Genomic DNA, 26,565 nt, shown 5'->3' on the forward strand with positions numbered 1-26,565 from the left:
CATTTTTGGAAATGTAGCAGTAGTTGTAGCTAGCTACATTTTAAAAGTAGCTTCCCCAACACTGAGGTTTGTACAGGAGCGTATTTCCCTAACAGCAGACCTAAGTTGTCGGGTGCTCGGCCTGGGATGGGGCCTCAAAGGAAATTGATTTCTCTTGAACAATGAATGTCAACAATAATCTGTTAAGGGGCTTGATCCTTGAGCCAAATCAAGCCAAGAATTAATCCTCTTAGCTGAAAGCGTCTTGTGATGATTTTGCCTCAACTGCGGGATACCATGATGTTGTTTCCGCAAATGCAGAAGATGTACAACTATTTCGGCACGATCGCAGGAGATATCCACTGCTGCATGGGATGCTAATGATTTTCTTAAGACGGAGGACGGTTTAGTGATTTTTAATTTCGAGTTCATTATTTTGCCACGATAGTATAACAATTTGGGATCTTTGAAAAGAAAGGATTGAGTTTATTGAGTTGAATCAATGTCACAGGTATTTATTAACCTCTAAGATTTAGCTACAAAATAATCAGAATAGAGGGGCCTCTTTGGTGTGAGCCTAATTGTGATACTAATTGTGATTAGTATTTTGTGTTTGACATTCATAGAACATCTATATATTAATTACGTAAGCAGATTCTTTGCGTCAAAATTGTGGGCGACTGGGAAGTCGTTGAACGACGGCAGAGGGCTCAAATTAAAGGTCTCGAAAGTGAAATTCCCAAAATCAAAATGGGGTATAACGTAAAGTTCTCCATAAGAATATCATTAGAAGTCATTTACGGCTGATTTTTGTCTACTTCAATACAGCTGATCGTGATTTATCATCAAAACAGTAAGTAATATTACATTTGGATTACTTATTTGCCAGTAAATTCTGAAGTGTACTGTATACAGTAGAGTCCCGCAAACTCGGCACTCGATAACCCGGCAGTCTGGATAACTCGGCCATCACCTGGCTCAGAAAATTAGTGATTTTTTGAGTCCGAGTTAAACATGGACTCAAGCCAGCTCAAGTCAAATCATTCTCAGCTCGTACAAATGATTTGTTGTAGGCCTACTATATCTGATGACTTAAACTGACTTGTAATATAAATATAAATAAAAGAGGTCGTTAACTAGCTTACAAATTGTATTGTTCTTATTTTTAACGCTTGGGAATACTGTATTGTGATTGCAATGAAACTAGTAAGCAGTTGATAAAAATAGTGACCTGAGATGCTGACCACTAGGCTATCAACACACCCCAAATGTTCTTAAGGGCTACTGTATTTGAATTAGTTCTCTAGTAAAAAATATGTATTTTACTATTTATAGTGTGTGTTTAGATAATTGTATGCATGTCACCCCTAAACATTTCTAAGTCTTTTCTACCTAATACACTTACAGTTAATGTAACAAACATAAATATGCTGAGAATATGGAAAAAACAAGAAGTATACCAGTACAAGGAAGAAAGTGACAAAGGATTAAACCATCACCCATTCAAACAGTACTATACCATAACACTATTAAAGTTCCCAAGCACCCATATGTACAACACAACCACATATGAGGAAGGTACAGAGGAAGCATTCAATGGTATACTTAAATGGTGTCTAGCACTAGTCGTTGGTGTCTAGGGAAAAGTTTGACACCACGCTCATGTACTACAACACTCACGGTGGAGGAAGACCCTGTGCCCTGTGAGATAGGAATTTTCACCTAGTGCTCACTGGGCACAAAATACTAGAGTTGAAAGCGCACGGTCACAATATAAAGAAGTTTCCTCTGTACCTTACTTATCTAAAAATGAAAAACAATCCAACTCACCAGGTGGTAAATGACGGGTGTCCACTCGACGCTTTTTGAGTGTGACTTTGCGAAACACAGTGCCAGTTATGGGTTCAATGACCCTCTTCTCCACCAGGGGGCTCTCACCGGAGGAGGCGGCAGGGCTGTCATGGAAGCATCGGTTCTCGATGATCGGACTGCCGATTGAGGACTGGTCTACCGAAGTGCTCTCACTAAACGTACGCTTGTGTACCACTGGACTTCCGATGCTGGATTCATTGTCGGTAAATGTCAAGGGGATCACACTTCCCTCAATAATTTCTTCAACAACATTTTCATCCACATTTTCTTTTTCAGCAGACGTTTCTGCATCAGAAACATTCTCTTTGTCGGAGTCTGTTTTGGGTTCCAGTTGATCGTGTTGTTCGTTTGGCTCGGACTTGTTGAGTTGGTTGGTGAAGGCGGTGCGGGCGATGAACTCGAAATCTTTCTGTCGAGGCATGCTGCTGTAGGCTCGCATCTCCGGCGAGTTCCTCAGAGCAGCCCACGGCGAAGCTGTCGCATCTGCAATCATACTTTTTACATTAACTTCAGGTAATCAAGAAATGTTTGGACTGAAAAATATTAATAGAAGTGCCTATTTTGAACAAATGAAAGGTTTAACATTCTTAGTGCTACACATAGTGCTAACATTGTATCGCTCACAGCAACAATAGTTATTTGTGCAACTAGTGAGAAAAGTGAGCAATTGACTCACTCAAGAGAAATCCTTACTCACGAGCCGTAGGCGAGTGAGGAATGGTTTCTCGAGTGAGGCAATTGTACTTTGAACTCGAGTTGCACATTATACTTTTCCTACAGTTACCATAAAACAAATAAATTTGTGAAGAAACATAACCTATTTTTACACAGAAGTGAACTTTTAATATAACATTTAATGTGAAGTGACAAATACAACAGTACAACAGCTGACCAGCTGATTTACAGCCAGTGCTGCCAACGTATTTCGCGCGCATACGACGTTGCCTGCATGTTACGCGCTCACTATTTCGTGCCTTCACGTTGCAAATCTGGAGTGAGACAAAGTAATTAGAGTGAGACAATGTTAACATTGTCTCACTGATGAGCGAATTGGCCACTTTGCTTTCTCAAATCAGTGAGAGAACATGTACATTGTTAGGTAACTGTAGGAAAAGTAATTATCAGCTTGCAAAGTTTTTGCACTGTCACCTGCTTTTCTACACATTTTGTGACCGACTCACTAAACTGTGTTCTTATATTAATAAAAAATGGCAACATTGGGCCTGAATAGATGGAATGTCAACTTCAGTATTTAATAGTCAATGATACAACATGTACACACAATACTTCCCTTAAATGAGTCTATTTCTGCTCAAAGTAAGAGTTTATGACTGCTGATATTTTGCAATAATTATGGTTTATTCTTTACACAACAATTTGCAATCTAGATCCATATTAGTCTCTTGTGCAAGATTAGAATTGTCAAGGATTATGCGGACAAATGTACTGGTCTCTGTTGATACATTTTTATACATATTTTATAAATTCTTGAGAGTGTAGTATTCTATGATCCTACAAGCATATTTCTCTGAGGGTGCTGTTGATTTGAAACAGAATTGAATAATTTTTGTCTTTTTTTGAGAAGTGCCAAGAAGCTACTCATAAAATTGAAAACCAGCATCCATTACGGCAAAATTGTAGATGATAAGCGACACCACAAAAATTGGTCCAACAAAACACAACACGATTTTCTACAAAACAAATCAACCACCTCATTGTATATATAACAGGTAGAGCATTTTAATGCCACTTGCTAATAGGCCACTATTTATTTAAGGGGAGACTGTACCTTTTCTGGTTTAATGCTTTTTAAATGGATATTCTCTACAAGTTCAAGTACATATAGCACGTAAACTACTAAACCTATCATACAGATATTTTGCACACTTAATTATCACATCCATATCATTACGTTAAACCACTTTTTAAAGAAATATATCAATATAAAAATTATTTTCAATAATTAAAAAAATACAAATTTTTATGCGATATTCTAAAAATAAAAATAAATTATTTTTTAAATGAAAATTTATAACTAATCAATATATGATTGGTTTAATGTACTCAACAAATACCCAGACAAATGCATGCAAATTTTTAAGTCTCTATGTATTACAGATTTTGAACTATGTGTACCTAAAGATAAAAAAACTAACTTTCGGAAAAACACACTTAAAGCTTTGCAGCACACACTCAAAGCCATAAGAATAGTGTGGCCGAAACCTCGGTAGAGTTAGCTTTGTTTATTTACTGTTATCATAAGAAGCTTTCTAATATTCTAAGTATTATATATTTTCTTAATCAGGAAGAAATAAAGATTAATGTTAGACGAAAAACAAAAATTTAATTTTTTAAGACATAAAAGGTTCAGTCTCCCCTTAATATACTGGTTGGATTTCTAAGATGTCTGATATAAAAATTGTAGCAATGTATACAAACCTTATAAGAGAAATGCCCCTGTTAAAAATTCAGGCTGGAATTTTTCAATTGTGATAAGTATTTGCCGCTAGGTAAGAAAATTGCCACTACTGCTTGCGCTCGGCGGTGTCAATGGGACCACAGCAGTGTGAGTGAGACAAAGAATTGGCGTAGGGAGAGAGAACGAGGGTAGCGCTTACCTAGTGGTGGCTGCACAAAGTTTTTTTCAGCGGCAAAATCCAGTCTGACTTCCCCCCAAAAGCATTCCGCTTCTTATAAGGTTTACATTCATTGATAGTTGTATCCAAGCAAGGAAGCTGTTGCTACTGCAATGATGCCTTTGGACAGCTGTGGTTTGCATTTTGTTTTGTTTAGTTTTGGTTACCAAGGAAATGGTTTTAACATTGTAAATTTTATGAAGAGTTTATGATTAAGTGTTATGTTGATACAAAACTTTGACTCTTCTTTTATTAAACTTTTAGCTCTATTAACTTACAACTAAAGGTATGGCAGGTAAACCAAATACCAACAGCTAATCCTTTTTCATGACATGGTAAGAGCTTGGTTTCCTGCTTACACTTTTCACTTTTTCTTTTACTTTTAACTATTCACTTTGGCTTTACTTCTACGACCAAACAATCAACCAAGAATGACTTCAAGATGATACCTTCGATTGAAAACTGCCTTACTGTGACTGACGACACAGATAACTATTATAAATACCCCCGCCGCAGCAAACCTGCCGACTAAGCGAATTTCCATTTGTCTGAATTGATTTTCAGTTAAATATATTTTTATAACATTAGGTTTAACGAGTACCTAGGTTTGCTGCTACAAGGAAACTAATAAAGTGTGTTTTTGAGTAAAATATTGATAGCTTAGTACAAAATAAATAAATTTGCCAAGTTTGATCAAAATATATCCATAAACAAGCAAACTACAACATTTGACAATATTCTCCCTAAGAATAACATGGGAATTTTAAATTTACAATTTTTTTAATTTTCTCCGTTACTAATAATCGAACAAAAATACTTTTATATACTAAATTATTTGTTTTTTTAAGCTCTTTAAAAAGGTCTAAAGAGAAATCGGGAAATTTTGTGTTTTGAGGGTCAAAAGTGAGAAAAACCAATTTTTACCCCATAAAACCCCCCGTAAAGCCCCGTTCCCATGGTCCGATCGTGCTGGTTCGCGAACTCATTCAAGTTTATCCCGCTTTACACCTTTAAACCAAATTTCATCAAAATCGGACAAAAATTACTCAAGTTATCGCGTTCACGGATGTATATATATATATATATATAAGTCTATATATATATATATATATACATATATAAAAATTTGAACGAATGGTGTTTTTGGCCTCTGGGGACATCAAAATGAAAAAGTAAATCGGTCCCGGGTCTAGGTCTTACCGTGCCACCTACGGTAATAGCTACTTCCCTATAGGGAAATTCGCTAAAACCACAGAGATCTTGGAGACTGCGGACTTAGCAGAGCTACAACGTACAACTTCAAACTTGAATACAGACTTTTAGTAGCTTTGTAAAGAAGGTGGAAGAACAACTGGACACCAACCCAAAAACTGAAGATGAACCAATGGAAACCCACAGCCAACAGAGCCTAGTATGTCTTCCGTTCAGCGACTACCATTCGTACAAAACCAGTACATTCAACTCCCGAAGTTTGTTTTACCAACTTTCCAAGGGGATATGCTACGGTGGCAGGAGTTTTGGGATAGCTTTGAGTCTGCCATTCATAGTCACCCTGTGATCAGTTAAGTTAATTAGTTTATTTAATAGTCCAATTAAAGGGTGACGCTAAACGTTGTATCGCTGGACTCCCCATTACCGAACTGAATTGTGACATTGCTATTACGTTGAAAGACAGGTTTTATAACATTACTGTGCTACAGGGATATGCCACCTATCACAGCCAGTGCTAGAGTTTCACTAAGGTGAGGCTTTGATAACATTTGTTCAGTAAGTTACCCTACAAAATTGTTTTTAATGTTGAAGAAATGAATATTTCTTGAATTGGATGTTAATATGTTTTTCAATTTTGTGAATAGTTTAATTTAGATTCGATTGAAGTTAGAGCTACTGACGGGATCAACACCAAGCACTTCATCTCTAATAATTCTTATACTGTTGCCAATGTATACACACAGGTGGACACTAAAAAGTTAACATATACCCGCTCCCTTACAAAAAAATAACAACAAAATAACTTGTATTTTTTGTGAAGTCAAACACTGGAATGACCAGTGTACAAAATATAAATTTGCTGAGGCACGCAAGAAAGCAATTCCAGGTAGGTGCTGTGTATGTTTAAGTAAGGGACACACTGTGAACTTCTGTAAATTACATAAAATGTGTGTTTACTGTTAACAGCAGAGTAATCATCATAGAAGTTTATGTACCAAACAGTTTCCAACAGACCAAATTTCTAGTGATTGCCCACAAGTAACCTTAACACTCATGGGATCTGTAAATGCATGAAAGGCTTTTTTAATTTTCATATCGGAGTGTGTTATTCTTCAAACTGCAATTATTACTTTACGCAATGCTGTTACCAACCAAGAAATGCATTGTGGTGTACTTTTTGACAGCGACAGTCAAAGATCTTATGCGCCTAACGGCTTCTAAACTGAGTTTGAAGGGTAAATATAGCCAAACATTTTCTTTACTTACGGTCGTGAATCTAAAACTGTTGAGACTCAAGTAACAGATGCTTGATTACAGCTAACGAACAGGAAACTTTGTTACTCATATCACTGGGGAGGTAGTTTCTAGTACCAATAGAAACTTCAACACAATTGCTTCTTCCTATTCCAAATTTCCTATCCAAAGTTATCAGACGGCCAGTTTACTTCACAAAACTTCAATCTAATAATAGGGAACGATTACTATTTTAACATTATTTAGAAGATAATGTCAGAAGATAGAAACTTCACCACAATTATACTGAGTGAATAGCAAAACTGGTTGGATCGTAACTGGTATGCATAACGTTAATGAAGAACATTTCTCTCTAATGTACGAGACATCATTTTCTAACTCTTAAACTCAACAACCTATTGCTCTCCTATAGCTCTCCACAAACTTAAGTCTGATATCAATATTTGTAGACGTGACAACTTAAAAAACTTATGGCAGTTGGAGACTGATGGTATTAAGGATGACCCACACGTGAAAGATGAGGATATTGCATTGAATAAGTTTAATAAAACTGATAAATTTGAGAATAGTTGTTATTCAGTTTCTTAGCCTTGCAAAGATATTACCTAATTTTTTCCCCTCTAACTACAATATTAAAGTCAGCTGCTGTGAAAATACTATACTTCTGTAACATAAGAGCAGAAGCTATGTTTGAGCAGAAGTTCAAATTTACTTATAAATATTTTAAAATTAGCTTCATAAGGAGTCTGATTTTAATGTTCTTTGATTAGGATGGGACACCAATCTTGACAATCTTCATATAAAACATGTTAACTACGGCAGCAACTACCCTATTTAAAAAAGTTTTTTTTAATCATATGTTTTAATCCCTGAGGAGTATTATATGGTATTATTAATCCTCTGTAACTCTGAAGGCTAAACTTTCTTTCGGGTCAATCCATTTCAAGTGGTCCAGAGGTGGTTGCTTCAAGATTTTAGCGAATTTCCCTATAGGGAAGTAGCTATTACCGTAGGTCTCATGGTAAGACTTAGGCCCGGGACCGATTTACTTTTTCATTTTTGTCCCCAGAGGCCAAAAACACCATTCGTTCAAATTTTTATATATGTATATATATATATATAGGTATATATATATATATATATATAGATTTATATATATATATATGTGTCCGTGAACACGATAACTTGAGTAGTTTTTATCCGATTTTGATGAAATTTGGTTTGAAGGTGTAAGGCGGGATAAACTTGAATGAGTTCGCGATCCAGCATGATCGGACCATGGGAACAGGGTTTTATGGGGGGTTTTATGGGGTAAAAATTGGTTTTTCTCACTTCTTACCCTCAAAACATGAAATTTCCCAATTTTTCTCTAAACCTTCTTAAAGAGCTTAAAAAAACAAACAATTCAGTATATCAAAGTGTTTTTGTACGGTTATTGGTTAAGGAGAAAACTAAAAAAATGGTAAATTTAAAATTCCCATGTTATTCTTATGGAGAATATTGTAAAATGTTGTAGTTTGCTTCTTTATGGATATATTTTGATCAAACTTGGCAAATTTATTTATTTTATAGTAAGCTATCAATATTTTACTAAAAACACACTACTTTATTAGTTTCCTTGTAGCAGCAAACCTAGGTACTCGTTTAACCCAATGTTATTTAAATAGATCAATTGAAAATCAATTCGGACAAATGGAAATTCGCTTAGACGGCAGGTTTGCTGCGGCGGGGGTATTTAATTTTATTTTTATTTTTATCCTTGAAAGTATATATTATTAGAAGTACAAAAATACAATTATTTTATTTTTATTTTTTTTTTTACTGTATGGCGGCCATTTTGTTGTTACTCGAACGGCCGTTTTCAGCGATTTCAGAGCTCTGCGTAAAATTAAATATCTCTGGTTCTACTAATCCTAGAACACTAAAATAAAAACCAATCTCTTCAGAAAGATCTGAACTTTAATATGGTAATATATTGATGCACTTAAAATTAAATGTATAGGTCTAATTACCTGTTTAAAGTTTAACGCAACGATGTTACAAATACTGATTTTAAACAATTTATTTTTATATAAAGGCAATTGACTATGTGTTTGTCATTTTTTTATCTGACAGTTAAAGGTGTGTACTCCAAATTCTCAAAGTTTCAAGTTGTGGACTTTCATAGGGTTTTAAATAAAAATTGTCAAAATCTTTAAATTTTCAAAATTTCAAAAGTTTGATGCTTAATATCATTGTTGGGCATGAAAATAAAAATTTCAAATTTGGCTCAGATATAGAACTAAGTAAGAGTATTATGCTGTAATAATTTTATTTTGTGGACTCAACTGGTTTCAAAGTTATGAAACATTGAAAAGTACTAAATAAGCATTATAGCCGTAATAGCGTAGGGAGCATAATGTTATACTCACTACTCACTATCAATGTATTTTTTAACTATGTTATATTTAAATTATATATTTTAAGCATTTTGATGTTTTAAAACACTCTTTGTTGTCTGTCACAGGTACAAATCTGTGAGAGGATTGTGTTCAGGGAATTGGTAGACGTCCTTTGATTTGAAATTGAAGTTCTAATTTAATTTTTTTGCTAATTCTTTGCTGTCTACATAAAAGTATATTGCATACCTTTAAGGGTTTGTTTTAACAAAAGTTAAAACATATCCTTATCATTCAAAATTTGGTTGTCTATGGTACATTGTAGACTCTATTAGTGACTTTGCTCTTGGTAGTGCCTCCTACACCATTGCAGGAATTTTTTCCTCGCGCAGTAGCAAAAAATGCCTTGCAGCTGGTATTGTAGTACCTGTGACTGAATATTTCAGTAAAAAAATAATTTTATGATACTGTATAGCCACAGCCACCTTTAACTCCAGGCCGCGTAGAGTTTAGTTAACGTCGCTAGTAGGGTCGTTTAGTGCCAGACGTCCCATAAGATAACATGTCAGACATGTATAAGATATGTATAAGACAAATATAACATAACATGTATTATTAATTCAAATTTAGATTTATGAACATAAACAAAATGGATTGAAAATAAAACACATGGAATTGAAAACCAAAACAATCTCTAATGTATAAAATTCTCGTGTCACAGTGTTTGTCTGCAAACTCCTCCGGAACGACTTCACCGATCGTTATGAAATTTGGTGTGTAAATTCTGTAGGTATGCGAATCGGACGTAAACTATTTCCCGTTTCGAAATTCTTAAAAGGGCTCCGCCCCAGTGGCTCTGGAGTTTCCCATGTTAACCTTATGAGAAATGGAATTAATGAATCTTAACAGCTGTTTCAATTAAACAAGTTGGTTCTGTTCTATGATGTTCAATAGCATTAAAGTTACAAGGATTACCAACAGGGTGCAGCACTATTATTTCTTTTACATTTATGACAACAGCTAATTTGCAACCAAAAGGTGAGTGAGCGTAGCGAACGAACTTCAACCTGGAGGCGAGTGAGCGTAGCGAACGAGCTAACCTGAAGGCAAGTGAGCGCAGCGAACGAGCTCCAACCTAAAGGTGAGTGAGCGCAGCGAACGAGCTCCAACCCAAAGGTGAGTGAGCGTAGCGAACGAACTTCAACCAGGACGTGATTGAGCGATGCGAACGAGATCATCTTGAAAATTAAACGTAACGGTACTTTCTTTCCATCGGTCTGTCTTAGGGGAAACCTATAACTTAGGCGATACGAAGTTCGCCGGGTCAGCTAGTATTAATATAAAATCCATTTCTATACATTTAAATTGGAGTCAATATTTTCCGATGGTGTATAGGAGGCACTACAAAGAGCGATGTCACTAATAGAGTCTAAAATGTACCATAGACAACCAAATTTTGAATGATAAGGATATGTTTAACTTTTGTTAAAACAAACCCTTAAAGGAATTCAATACTTTTATGTAGGCAGCAAAGAATTAGCAAAAAAATTAAATTAGAACTTCAATTTCGACTCAAAGGACGTCTACCAATTCCCTGAACACAATTCTCTAACAGATTTGTTCCTGTGGCAGTCAACAAAGAGTGTTTTAAAACACCAAAATGCTTAAAATATATAATTTAAATATAACATAATACTTCCTACGCTATTACGGCTATAATGCTTATTTAGTACTTTTCAATGTTTCATAACTTTGAAACCAGTTGAGTCCACAAAATAAAATTATTACAGCATAATACTCTTACTTAGTACTATATCTGAGCCAAATTTGAAATTTTTATTTTCATGCCCAACAAAGATATTAAGCATCAAACTTTTGAAATTTTGAAAATTTTAAGATTTTGACAATTTTTATTTAAAACCCTATGAAAGTCCACAACTTGAAACTTTGAGAATTTGGAGTACACACCTATAACTATCAGATAAAAAAATGACAAACACATAGTCAATTGCCTTTATATAAAAATAAATTGTTTAAAATCAGTATTCGTAACATCGTTGCGTTAAACTTTAAACAGGTAATTAGACCTATACATTTAATTTTAAGTGCATCAATATATTACAATATTAAAGTTCAGATCTTTCTGTAGAGATTGGTTTTTATTTTAGTGTTCTAGGATTAGTAGAACCAGAGATATTAAATTTCACGCAGAGCTCTGAAATCGCTGAAAACGGCCGTTCGAGTAACAAAAAAATGGCCGCCATACAGTAGAAAAATAAAATAAAAATAAAATAATTGTATTTTTGTACTTCTAATAATATATACTTTCAAGGATAAAAATATGAAAAAAATTAAAAATCTTGAAGCAACCAATTAATTTATTTCTGGACCACTTGATATGGATTGACCCTTTCTCAAACAGTTGGGGAAATGTTTATTTGTGTAACTAGTGGGCGAAGTGGCACTTTGCTGCACACGAGAGAAATCAAATCAAATCAAATCAAATCGTTTATTAAGCCAGAATTAACAAAATATTTTACAATTTGTATTGGCTAAGTCATCATTACAACTATTTACAGAGATCTTATGCAGTACTAAAAGCTATACAGTTCTATATACATATTTAAGCTACATCACTATTCATCGAGCTGATTTTATTTACAAATTCTTGGACGCTGTAACAGGTAAACTTTATCAACAAAGATTTTAATTGCTTTTTAAATTTTAGCAGGTTTGGTTCAAGTTTAAGAGGAAGTGGAAGTGAGTTAAAAAGTGTTATGCCATTGTACAGTAAGTGCTTCTTGAAAAATGTTGTTGAATGTTTAGGAATTGGTAATGTGTGTGAATTGCGCAATGTGTATTGGTGTTTTACAGAAAAGTCAAATTTAGAAAATTCTTGTTTCACAAATGTTAAAGATTCAAGAATGTAAATAGATGGGAATGTCAAAATTTTTGAATTAAAAAAATATTTACGGCATGATTTACGCCTTTTTAGAGAGAAAACAGTTCTCACAGCCATTTTTTGGAGTTTAAACAACATTTTAGTCTGCTGGCACTCGCAACCCCAAATAGGAACGGCGTATGCTAAGTGAGGATAAATTAGCCCATAGTATGCCGTCAACAATATCTCCAGATTCTCATTGTTCCTGAGGTTACGCAGAACGAAAATACCAGAACTGAGTTTTTTTGAAATGTAATTGATATGGTCATGAAATCTAAGATTCTCGTCTAAGATCAACCCAAGGAACTTGACATTTGGTGTAGGGTGGACCTCAGTTTCATCCAGAAGGAGACTAAACCCACTGTTTGATCGGTTTGAATGATTTGATAAGCGGAAGTTAATGAGCTGTGTTTTGTCTGTGTTGATTTTCAATAAACTGTCGCCAAACCATTGAATTATAGCGTTTGCATCCAAAAAACTAATTTGTTCCAGATTTAGAAAATTGGAGCTAGAAACTGAGAGAGAGGTGTCGTCGGCGAACAGGGATAACTTTGAGGAGGTTATGCAGGAAGAGAGGTTGTTAATAAAAAGAAGGAAAAGGACTGGTCCCAGGACGGAGCCCTGAGGTACCCCCCTAGCAACAGAATTCTCAGCAGAAGGGTAGGCTCTAACGCACCCAGCCTCATCAACTGCTCTTATTTCTACGTATTGCCTTCTGCCACAAATGAATGACCTGACCCAATCTAAGGCCGCTCCTCTTACGCCCACATTACTCATCCTATCGAGCAATAAGTTATGGTCCACTGTGTCGAACGCAATGTTTTAGCACGAGCCGTAGTCGAGTGTGGAAAGTTTCTCGAGTGCAGCAAAGGCAGTTTGTACTCGCGTTACACATTATATTTTTATACAGTTACTATAAAGGATATAAATAATTAGTCTTTCAAACACTTTACAGCTTGTTTTTAGGTTAGGTTATGTCCAAACATTAAACGAAATAGGAAACGCTGCACCAGCTGTTCGTAGTCGTAATATCAAGTGTTGCCAACTTATTGTCAAGCGTACCCATATTACGTGCCTAACAAAAGCACGCTGTTTTGCTTTGTTTGATTGCAAATACAACTGTGCGGCAAAAGTAAGAAGATGCAGCAATTAGCAACTTTCTGTGCTGTAATCAGTGCAAGGAAGGCCACTTTGTCAGATGACTGTAGGAAAAAGATTTGGGCTGGGATAAATTACTAGACAAACCAAAATGAAGGGAATGGAATATTATATATTCATTTTGGTTTGTCTAGTAATTTATCCCAGCCCAAATCTTCATTACATGTATTATTACATATATTATATCAGCAAATATCATTACATACATTATATGTAATGATATTCTTAAAGTAACTGAACTTTCTATTCCTAGATACACAGGATTATGAGCAGATCATGTAGGACTACATTGTTACAGGTGCATTTAATGTTGTATATTCGTGTGCTGTTTATATCAAATTAATTAATGAAGAGACTGTAAAAGCGACTCAGGTTTTGTAAAAGTCATTTAACAGCAAAGTCAAAGTCGAAAATTACCTTACCAAGACTTGAACTATTAGGTATGTTAATTGGAACAACAGCGTTACGTTTTGTGGAAAAATCCTTAGGACTTCCTGTTGTAAACAAGATACTGTGTCCTGATTCACAATGCATGTTACATTGGATCAACAATACAAAGCTACATCTTAAGTTTGTGGAAAGAAGAGTAATAGAAATCATAGACAACATCGAGAAACAATTTAGATACGTTCCTTCTCAGGAAAATCCAGCTGATATGGCGACTCAAGATACGATGGATAATCTAAAACACTGCAATGAATGGCGGTCAGGTCCACAATGGCTGTCTTGTAGTAAATACATGTGGCCAAATTGTTCTTTTGATTTGAACAATCCCTTAATTGAAGATGATATCGTTGAAGCTGCTGAAGAAAACTTTGTCACCTTGACTATTAAGACCGAAAACGTGAGTGAAACTAGTACTTTTGGCATAAATATAAAAAGGTTTTCTTCTGAAAGAGGATTTAGACAAAATTTGATTGTAAGAGATTTAAAGGTGGATGCAGATGGAATAAACGGTAAAATATTCCTATGTCTGAAGAACTCAAAAATGCTCGTTCATCAAGAATTACAAACGTTCTAAGCACATGTTTTAGTGAAACACTAAGTAATATAAGGGACAGTAGGTATGATAGATTGCAGATTAAACTCTTATTTATTGATAAGAATGGACTTATCAGATGCAAGGGTAGGATCTCAAATGCAGATCTTGAAGAACATTGTAAGTTATCTTTACTTCTAACTAAGAATTATATCTTTACTCAACTGCTTATAAAAGAGTGTCACTGTAAGATTTTTTAATTGAGAGTGCAACAGGATCTCTCCGAACTTCATAAAACCTACTGGATTATCCATGGTGGGCCATACCTTACAAAGGTACAAAGGATACAAAGGTAGGTGTTGCTATCTCAAATACTCTCTCTCCCAAACAGAACAGGTGATTGAAATACCTTTACAATTTAAAGGACTACATCACTGTGCTTTATGTTAAATCCTTTCAAGATTCTAGAATTGTTTTGAAAGTTTTCGGTTGTATATTCACCTGTTTAGTCACAAGAGCTGTTCATTTAGAGATCACCAATAACTTGTTCAGAAGAATTCTTACTGTATCTCAGGAGGTTTGTGGGAAGGAGAGGAACTCCGAAGAAGATTAACTTAGGCAACACAACTCAGTTTTAAAATGCTTCCTCATTCTTGAAGGATATGTTTGTTGAACATCTCAATACACCAGAAAGTGAAAATCGCACCGAAATTGCACCTTGGATGGGAGGAATGTGCAAGAGGTTGAAATCTATGTTAAAGAGGTGTCAAAGAAATAGTATTGGTGCAGTCACTCTAACTAAATTACAACTCGACACTGTGATGATTGAAATAGAAGCTGTCATCAACTCAAGAGCACTAGTTTATGCATCTTCCTCTGATCAAAGATTTAATGATGGCTGTCGTATCGTCAGCATATTATAACAACAAACTAGGTTTAACATTCTTAGGTAGATCATTAATGTACATCAAAAACAATAGCGGCCCTAATATAGAGCCCTGGGGCACCCCATGACCCATCATATCTCAAACTCGGCGCCCTTGCGGTCCAAATCACGCCAAATTGAGACTATGATGATTTCTCTTAAAACTGTGAGAGTTCATATGTATGAAAGTCTAGACCAATTACCTGAGAAGGTCCAAGAGCGCTGTAGGCTACGCTTGACCGTCTCCACAGCATTGATGCGGTTGTCTCGCCTCTTGCTTGGCCGCCGCACAAATTGGTTCATCCACTCCCCGGATGCAGCCGTCAGCTCCCTGCAAGAATCATCCTCAGTTAACAATTACCAATATTAAAATAAAGCCCTTGATCTAAAAGGCTGTCCCTTCTGGGGAAACAAGAAATTAGATTGACCAGCCGTTGATCATAACAATTGGAAATGGCGTATGGTTCTGATAAACAATAAGCTTGAGCATAGATATTCCTTGACTTCCAAGAGGTAGCCTTTATCAGGTACAGCTAACAACCAAGTTTCATTCACTTACACTTGCATAGAGATAAAGATTTGGTTACCTTACTCATGATAGCTGATCCCTTTAGGGTTTGAAGACCTAAACTATTTAAATCTTAAAAACCTGCGTACTGACATGTGTTTGAAGCAGACTGTACACAGCCAGTCGGACGTCTGATTGGTCGTGTACTCCCGACAGTTCTTGCACACCCTGTGTCTGCACCACCGACAGAACGCTCCTCTGTTGATGATACGACCAAGCTCTGCGCGGCACCTCGCGCACGCCCGTGCGCTACTCGCTCCCTCGCCACTCTTGATCGCTCCTTTCTGTTTCACAGCCTGTAGTTCCAATTTCAGTCTCCTGAAAAAATAATTTCTTATTAATTACTTGGTACATTTTTATTCTTCCACTTGATACACAATTTATAGTTAGCAAACAACTTTCGGGTGGTTACCATACACTACCATTTTAAGCTTCACAAAACATGTCATCCAGTCATTAATTATTGTCTTAGCATAAATGATGTAGCGATAAAAAAAAAAAAATCATGATATTTTTCCTCTGTCAACTTACTATGGATTTCTCACAAAAACACAAAAGTTTTTTTTCTAACTAAATGCAACTAAAGTTTAACAAATTTTTAACAATGTGTAACCAAAAAGGTAAGATCTTAGGTTTCATAGAGTTGTAAATCTCTAGATACCTGTAAAGAAAAATCACGATTATTCAATGTTAAAATTGGCACTTCAAGTTTAACATTTCAAAACACAAGAAATAAAATTATTACAATATTATTATATCATCTAGGTAAGCAAAAATCATTACGAATTCCGATTGCCAACCCTTCTACAACCCCTCTCATAATTCCAATGGACCCAAATCAGTAATACCATTCTTTGCATAATTCCAACTGATCAACAGATATAACGACAACTTTAGCATGATCCCAGTGGACTAACAGAAATAAACCTAACTCTTGCATTATCCCGACCCGAGTGTTTAAGAGGAATATTGCCAACTCTAACATAACCCAGGTGCACTTTTAAACCTTTAATAATCCCAGTGAACCACCCCAAATAACACCAATCCTTGCAAAATCTAGATGCACCAACAGGCAACGTCAACCCATGTGTAATCTAGGTGTGCACCAATAAACAACAATATCAACCCATGCATAATTCAGGTGCACCAACATACAACTTCAACCCTTTTATAATCCAGGTGCACCAACATACAATGTCTACCCTTGCATGATTAAGGTGCACCAAAATACACAACATCCACCCTTGCATAATCCAGGTGCACCAACATACAACAACATCAACCCTTGCATAATCCAGGTGCACCAACATTTAACAACATCAACCCTTGCATAATCCAGGTGAACCAACATTTAACAACATCAACCCTTGCATAATCCAGGTGCACCAACATTTAACAACATCAACCCTTGCATAATCCAGGTGCACCAACATTTAACAACATCAACCCTTGCATAATCCAGGTGCACCAGCATACAACAACATCCACCCTTGCATAATCCAGGTGCACAAACAATTAACAACATCAATCCTTGCATAATCCAGGTGAACCAACATACAACATCAATCCTTGTATAATCCAGGTGCACCAACATACAACAACATCCACCCATGCATAATCTAGGTGCACCAGCATACAACAACATCAACCCTTGCGTAATATATGTGCACCAACATACAACAACATCAACCCATGCATAATCTAGGTGCACCAGCATACAACAACATCCACCCTTGCATAATCCAGGTGCACCAACATACAACAACATCAACCCTTGCATAATCCAGGTGCACCAACATACAACAACATCAACCCATGCATAATCTAGGTGCACCAGCATACAACAACATCAGCCCTTGCGTAATATATGTGCACCAACACACAACATCATCAACCCATGCATAATCTAGGTGCACCAACAGAGAACGCCAACCCTTGCGTAATATAGGTACACCAACATACAATAACATCATCAACCCATGCATAATCCTAGTTGAATAACAGAAATAACATCAAACCCTTGCATAATGCAGGTACACCAAAGTAGAACGTCAACCCTCGCATAATCCAGGGACGCCAACATACAACAACATCAACCCTTGCATAATCCAGGTACCCCAACAGACAATGTCTACCCTTGCATGATTCAGGTGCACACATACAACAACGTCCTCCCTTGCATAATCCAGGTACCCCAACAGATAATGTCTACCCTTGCATGATCCAGGTGCACCAACATACAACAACGTCAACCCTCGCATAATCCAGGGGCGCCAACATACAATAACGTAAACCCTTGCTTAATCCAGGTGCACCAACAGACATGACGTAAATCCTACAATCGCAGTGGACCTACAGAAGTTAAGTTAATCGTATTAAGTAAGAACCACGGATGCTTGCACGAGTGCAGTACAGTTGCAATAATGAAACGCTACGAAGTGCCTTTGTCCCGGCAAGCAGTCGTTGCAGCTGGAGCGGGTCAGCACCGTTATTCCGTCGTACCGGCACCAGCGGCACATGGTTCCGCCAGTGTCCCCGGTACAACATAACCAGTGAAAGTGGAGTTACCGGTTATCATCATCACTACTTAGATCTCGGGTGCAATATCGTAGTCCATCTGATGAAGACGCAACAGTTTGAGAATTGAAGAGAGACGCTCAGATCCTTCTGATTGGTCTGTGATTCATCGTCATCGAACAGCTGTTTATACATAGCAACTTGCTAAAAAGTGTTCAACATGTTATTTCATGCTAAGTGAAAATAGAACAAAATAAGTAACAAACAATGTTTTCTTACAGACTTTGTTTAGTGTTTTTCAAATTTTACCCAAAAGGGGTTGGTGACATCAAAGTTGTTCAACTTGCACACATTTTAAAACACTAACACCAATACAAAACATACAATTATAACGTAGACAAGTCGATAAGCAAATCAATCAAAACAAGGTTTTAGGTGGGATACTACACATTTTATCTGATGAAAACAAAAAGTGTCTAGGCCTAAGCGTGTACAGTATTATCAAAGAAAAAATTATCCAATCAAACAGGATACAAGGTATCAATTAAACAATAAAGGATGGAAAAGTTTAAAAATTACAAACAAAAATTACAACGACAGTTTGAGCTTCGAAGATGTATTTTAAAGAAAGGCCTCCTTAAAAATCAATCAACGAAGAAATATTACATCTGAACCTCAGAAACAATTTACTTCATACGGTATTGTAACCGGAATTTTATAAATATGGATACCATAGATTAGACTTCTTTGCTTGTACAAATTACAAAAAAAATACTTCAAAAGGCACACCAAAAAAACCTTCTGGTTTTACAATTGGACGGGAAATCTATGGACAAAAGTGACGTCATCTGCACACGTATAAACTTAACTTACTTCAGAAACTCGTCGAACCCAAATCTGGAGTCCCACTCATCTTATGAAATCGTAGCAAACATTTCATACTCTCGCACTGAATTCTCGTAAACAATATGTAAGGTGTTGGCGTTATCTATTTAGGCCGCCACAACTCAATGTAAACAATAACATGGTCACAATGGCGGTGAACGGTCGAACGGACGTAGGGTACCCATGACCTACCTCTACCACGTACATAACCTTTACATGACAAACACCGTGTAGTAGTCTAGGATTGGCAAAAAGCTGCACTATAGTCCGTTCACAAAATGTAGGCGGTTTAGGATTAAGCTTTCTTTGTTCACCCACTGCATGCTTAAATCTAAAGGTTGTCCTTTAGGTACAAGAAAATTCAGGAATAGGTTTAATTGGTCAAAATAAAACGAAAATCAAGAATAACATGTTTTCCAAAAATGCCTTAGCAGTGAGATATCCGCTATTTTTTTAGGGTTTATTCTGTCCCATTTAACCTATTCCTCAACTTTTTGTACTTTACTGACGGGACACCCTGTACAATATCAGCTGTTGGCTGTTGTTTCAAACTTCAAAGTTATGGTGAGGGGGGGGGGATGGAATCGCTTTCCCTAAAACCACCTACATAAAAACAATTTTGGTGGTTTAAAGGGAAGTTCCCCCCCACTTTTTTCTACTTAATGCATGTAGCTGCTGATTGACGTTTTGACAAGTCTCAGCTGATGAGATAGGTTTTAATGGGGACGTGGAGGTAATAGATATCTTCCCCTAAAACCGTCTAAATATTGTGAACTAAGTATAATCAAGGCCATTCTAGACTTAAGTCACAACAATAATGATGATCATGCTAAAACCACATTACACTGAATCACCCGGACAATGCTGTCAACAAAAGCTGAAAACTAAATTTGCTAACAACAAAACTATCAGAATGAGCGCATCTATTTCTGATTTCTCACGTACACTGACTTTTAAACCAAGCCAAACTAAAAAGACGTGTTACTGTAAACTATAAACATAGTATCGGAAACTATATACAAGAAATTCTTTATGGTAGTACACCTTGCATCATAAGGTTCAATGTGAGTTGCGCATTTATATATCTACTGACTAAACACCATTACAATGGTTCTATTAAATTAAAAAAATAGCCAAAGCTAATTCAGATGGGATATGTACTCCAGTATACAAAGTCAATAGTGATACAGTACAACCTCAATAACAAGTCTCATGAGGATTATAAAGTTTGACTCCTTATCGAGGATTGCAACATTTAATACTTTTCAATGAAATGGCGACCATACAAAGTAGGCATTTTAAGCAAAGTATGAATGGAGATGAGTGTAGGATGAGTGGCGCGATCTTGTAGTATTTTTAGTGACTAAGGCCGACTTATTCCTTAGACACAGCTATTAATTAATAGCCCATACAGCTAATGGCAACCAAGGGACCTACAGTTTATAGTGGAATTCGAACCACATTTTTTGCCTTGGTATACACAAATTGGTCTAATTTTCAGGATAGTACTGTGGATAGTCGTAGTACTCATTCGTGCGGACGTTAATCCACACCAGGGAGTATCGCATCCACAGTGCATGCCTATAAATATCCACAATTCGTAACCTCCTAGTAGCTGGATTACAGGACGATAATTAATTTAATTAAGATCGATAAAAAATCAAGGGTATTAGAAAATAACACTTGTAATTAAGGGCCACTTGTTATCGAGGGTCTTGTTATTGAGGTTCCACTGAACAGTACAGTATACAATAATCCAACACCCCCTTTGAATCGCCTCGCTGACTTATTGCAAATGCTACACACACAAGGTCCAGGGTCCGATGCTGTGGCTACAACCAGGTCCAAGGTCTAGTGCTATGGCTATAGCCAAGTCCAGGGTCCGGGATTGTGGCTATAGCCAGGTCCGGCGACCCACGCCTAGAGGCGCAGAACCTCGCACGTGTGGGGATAATGGGCAGTCGGCACACGCCCCGCTCTGACATAGCCCTGACCCCGCGACACTCACTACTACCAACACGGACCACAGGAGTACCACGGGGTTCCAGGGTCCGATGCTGTGGCTACAACCAGGTCCAAGGTCTAGTGCTATGGCTATAGCCAAGTCCAGGGTCCGGGACTGTGGCTATAGCCAGGTCCGGCGACCCACGCCTAGAGGCGCAGAACCTCGCACGTGTGGGGATAATGGGCAGTCGGCACACGCCCCGCTCTGACATAGCCCTGACCCCGCGACACTCACTACTACCAACACGGACCACAGGAGTACCACGGGGTTCCAGGGTCCGATGCTGTGGCTACAACCAGGTCCAAGGTCTAGTGCTATGGCTATAGCCAAGTCCAGGGTCCGGGACTGTGGCTATAGCCAGGTCCGGCGACCCACGCCTAGAGGCGCAGAACCTCGCACGTGTGGGGATAATGGGCAATCGGCACACGCCCCGCTCTGACATAGCCCTGACCCCGCGACACTCACTACTACCAACATCGACCACAGGAGTACCACGGGGTTCCAGGGTCCGATGCTGTGGCTACAACCAGGTCCAAGGTCTAGTGCTATGGCTATAGCCAAGTCCAGGGTCCGGGACTGTGGCTATAGCCAGGTCCGGCGACCCACGCCTAGAGGCGCAGAACCTCGCACGTGTGGGGATAATGGGCAGTCGGCACACGCCCCGCTCTGACATAGCCCTGACCCCGCGACACTCACTACTACCAACACGGACCACAGGAGTACCACGGGGTTCCAGGGTCCGATGCTGTGGCTACAACCAGGTCCAAGGTCTAGTGCTATGGCTATAGCCAAGTCCAGGGTCCGGGACTGTGGCTATAGCCAGGTCCGGCGACCCACGCCTAGAGGCGCAGAACCTCGCACGTGTGGGGATAATGGGCAATCGGCACACGCCCCGCTCTGACATAGCCCTGACCCCGCGACACTCACTACTACAACACCGACCACAGGAGTACCACGAGGTTCCAGGGTCCGATGCTGTGGCTACAACCAGGTCCAAGGTCTAGTGCTATGGCTATAGCCAAGTCCAGGGTCCGGGACTGTGGCTATAGCCAGGTCCGGCGACCCACGCCTAGAGGCGCAGAACCTCGCACGTGTGGGGATAATGGGCAGTCGGCACACGCCCCGCTCTGACATAGCCCTGACCCCGCGACACTCACTACTACCAACACCGACCACAGGAGTACCACGGGGTTCCAGGGTCCGATGCTGTGGCTACAACCAGGTCCAAGGTCTAGTGCTATGGCTATAGCCAAGTCCAGGGTCCGGGACTGTGGCTATAGCCAAGTCCGGCGACCCACGCCTTGAGTCGCAGAACCTCGCACGTGTGGGGATAATGGGCAGTCGGCACACGCCCCGCTCTGACATAGCCCTGACCCCGCGACACTCACTACTACCAACATCGACCACAGGAGTACCACGGGGTTCCAGGGTCCGATGCTGTGGCTATAGCCAGGTCCGGCGACCCACGCCTAGAGGCGCAGAACCTCGCACGTGTGGGGATAATGGGCAGTCGGCACACGCCCCGCTCTGACATAGCCCTGACCCCGCGACACTCACTACTACAACACCGACCACAGGAGTACCACGAGGTTCCAGGGTCCGATGCTGTGGCTATAGCCAGGTCCGGCGACCCACGCCTAGAGGCGCAGAACCTCGCACGTGTGGGGATAATGGGCAGTCGGCACACGCCCCGCTCTGACATAGCCCTGACCCCGCGACACTCACTACTACAACACGGACCACAGGAGTACCACGGGGTTCCAGGGTCCGATGCTGTGGCTATAGCCAAGTCCAGGGTCCGGGACTGTGGCTATAGCCAAGTCCGGCGACCCACGCCTTGAGTCGCAGAACCTCGCACGTGTGGGGATAATGGGCAGTCGGCACACGCCCCGCTCTGACATAGCCCTGACCCCGCGACACTCACTACTACAACACCGACCACAGGAGTACCACGAGGTTCCAGGGTCCGATGCTGTGGCTATAGCCAGGTCCGGCGACCCACGCCTAGAGGCGCAGAACCTCGCACGTGTGGGGATAATGGGCAATCGGCACACGCCCCGCTCTGACATAGCCCTGACCCCGCGACACTCACTACTACAACACCGACCACAGGAGTACCACGAGGTTCCAGGGTCCGATGCTGTGGCTACAACCAGGTCCAAGGTCTAGTGCTATGGCTATAGCCAAGTCCAGGGTCCGGGACTGTGGCTATAGCCAAGTCCGGCGACCCACGCCTTGAGTCGCAGAACCTCGCACGTGTGGGGATAATGGGCAGTCGGCACACGCCCCGCTCTGACATAGCCCTGACCCCGCGACACTCACTACTACAACACGGACCACAGGAGTACCACGGGGTTCCAGGGTCCGATGCTGTGGCTACAACCAGGTCCAAGGTCTAGTGCTATGGCTATAGCCAAGTCCAGGGTCCGGGACTGTGGCTATAGCCAAGTCCGGCGACCCACGCCTTGAGTCGCAGAACCTCGCACGTGTGGGGATAATGGGCAGTCGGCACACGCCCCGCTCTGACATAGCCCTGACCCCACGACACTCACTACTACAACACCGACAACAGGAGTACCACGGGGTTCCAGGGTCCGATGCTGTGGCTACAACCAGGTCCAAGGTCTAGTGCTATGGCTATAGCCAAGTCCAGGGTCCGGGACTGTGGCTATAGCCAAGTCCGGCGACCCACGCCTTGAGTCGCAGAACCTCGCACGTGTGGGGATAATGGGCAGTCGGCACACGCCCCGCTCTGACATAGCCCTGACCCCGCGACACTCACTACTACAACACCGACCACAGGAGTACCACGGGGTTCCAGGGTCCGATGCTGTGGCTACAACCAGGTCCAAGGTCTAGTGCTATGGCTATAGCCAAGTCCAGGGTCCGGGACTGTGGCTATAGCCAGGTCCGGCGACCCACGCCTAGAGGAGCAGAACCTCGCACGTGTGGGGATAATGGGCAACAGGGTGTATACTATTTTATTAAAGTGAAATTCCAGGTTTTTTCCAGGTTTTTCCCTGGTTTTTCCAAGTTTTTCCAGGTTTTCGCATACCTGTTTAGTTCCACTTAAACTATAATCAATTTAAGACTTGCAGCTTAAGTATACAATATACAACAAATTTGTTTCAAAGTCCAGTGAGCTAGTGTTAAAAAAATAATAATCCTTATTATAGTAATAATTTGCATTATCATCATTACTTAAGGCCACGGAAACATCGTCTCTCTCGATAGCAGCAAAATCCTGAATATTATCTTCATTGTTTATGAAAACATTATCAACTGCGGCAAAATCCTGAATATTTCCTGCAGTCGTGTAGTCGCTTCCCATAGTGACGTAAACGTCATCGCAGTCTTACGTTATCATAGAAAAATCCTGGACATCTCCCGTTGTAAATATACATAATCGCCATCTCTCGCGATCACGGAAACGTAATCATCGTCATCCGCGACCGCGGCAAAATCACGAAAATCTTCCGCGGCCGTGTAGACACCATCATTAACTCCCGCGGTCACGGGAACGTCATCGTTGTCGTTTGCGATTGCGGCAAAAACATGATTATCTGTGGACGTGTAGACATAATCATCGTCGTCTATCGCGGTCACGGCAAATCACGAAAATCTTTCGCGGCCGTGAAGACATCATCATTGCCTCCCGCAGTCACGGAAACGTCGTCGTCGTCCGCGATTTTAACAAAATCATGAATATTTCCCGCGGCAGTGTAAACATCATCGTTGATCCCGAGGTCACGGAAACGTCAATGTCGTCTCCCGCGGTCACGGAAACGTCATCGTCCTCGGCCGCAATCGCGGCAAAATCATGAGCATTTCACGCGGCCGTGTAGAAATCATCATCGTCGTCTTTCGCGGTCACGGCAAATCACGAGAAAATCTTCCACGGCCGTATAGACATCATCATTGTCTCCCGCAGTCACGGAAAAGATATCGTCGTCGTCCGCGATCTCGGTAAATCATGAATATTTCCCGCGGCCGTGTAAACATCATCATTGCCTCCAGCAGTTATGGAAACGTCAACGCCAACGTCCGCGATCTCGGCAAAATCACCAATATTTCCCGCGGCCGTGTAAACATCATCGTCGTCTCCCGCGGTCACGGAAACGTTATCGTCATCTCCCGCGGTCACGGAAACGTCATCGTCATCTCCCGTGGTCACGGAAACGTTATCGTCATCTCCCGCGGTCACGGAAACGTCATCGTCATCTCCTGCGGTCACGGAAACGTCATCGTCATCTCCTGCGGTCACGGAAACGTTATCGTCATCTCCCGCGGTCACGGAAACGTTATCGTCATCTCCCGCGGTCACGGAAACGTCATCGTCATCTCCTGCGGTCACGGAAACGTCATCGTCATCTCCTGCGGTCACGGAAACGTCATCGTCATCTCCTGCGGTCACGGAAACGTTGTCGTCGTCCGCGATCTCGGCAAAATCATGAATTTTCCCCGTGGCAGTGTTACGATCATCGTCGTCTCCCGCGGTCACGGGAACGTTATCGTCATCTCCCGCGGTCACGGAAACGTCATCGTCATCTCCCGCGGTCACGGAAACGTCATCGTCATCTCCCGCGGTCACGGAAACGTCATCGTTGTCGTCCGCAACCGCGGCAAAATCATGAACATTTCCCGCGGACGTGTAGATGTCATCGTCGTCTCCCACGGTCACGAAAACGTCATCGTTGTCGCCCGAAATCGCGGCAAGGCGCATTTTACGACTGCAATCTTCTACCGGGGCTAAAATAAAAATCCCGGAATCGGTCCAAATATCCCGGCTTTTTCCCGGTTTTTTCCAGGTCCATTCAAATTCAAGGTTATTTCCCGGTTCTCCCGGTTTTCCCGGTTGGTATACACCCTGGGCAATCGGCACACGCCCCGCTCTGACATAGCCCTGACCCCGCGACACTCACTACTACAACACCGACCACAGGAGTACCACGAGGTTCCAGGGTCCGATGCTGTGGCTACAACCAGGTCCAAGGTCTAGTGCTATGGCTATAGCCAAGTCCAGGGTCCGGGACTGTGGCTATAGCCAGGTCCGGCGACCCACGCCTAGAGGCGCAGAACCTCGCACGTGTGGGGATAATGGGCAGTCGGCACACGCCCCGCTCTGACATAGCCCTGACCCCGCGACACTCACTACTACAACACCGACCACAGGAGTACCACGGGGTTCCAGGGTCCGATGCTGTGGCTACAACCAGGTCCAAGGTCTAGTGCTATGGCTATAGCCAAGTCCAGGGT

General features: G+C 40.5%; 1 protein-coding gene across 1 annotated transcript in view; it reads right to left on the bottom strand.

Annotated features, from left to right (window-relative positions):
• Positions 1-229: 229 nt before the first annotated feature.
• LOC129003774 (synaptotagmin-like protein 4) overlaps positions 230-26,565 on the bottom strand; it is a 59,054-nt gene continuing 32,718 nt past the window's right edge. Inside the window, exons 3-6 of the mRNA XM_054432074.1 lie at positions 15,996-16,220; positions 15,538-15,665; positions 1,810-2,334; positions 230-264 (exon numbers count right to left, since the gene is read on the bottom strand). Of these exons, the coding sequence (XP_054288049.1) occupies positions 230-264; positions 1,810-2,334; positions 15,538-15,665; positions 15,996-16,220 (913 nt within the window). The remainder of the gene's footprint in view (positions 265-1,809; positions 2,335-15,537; positions 15,666-15,995; positions 16,221-26,565) is intronic.

The sequence above is a fragment of the Macrosteles quadrilineatus genome, unplaced genomic scaffold (genome assembly GCF_028750875.1).
Source record: "Macrosteles quadrilineatus isolate MER2022 unplaced genomic scaffold, UCM_ALF_1.0 Scaffold_1__1_contigs__length_201487025, whole genome shotgun sequence".
NCBI lineage: Eukaryota > Metazoa > Arthropoda > Insecta > Hemiptera > Cicadellidae > Macrosteles > Macrosteles quadrilineatus.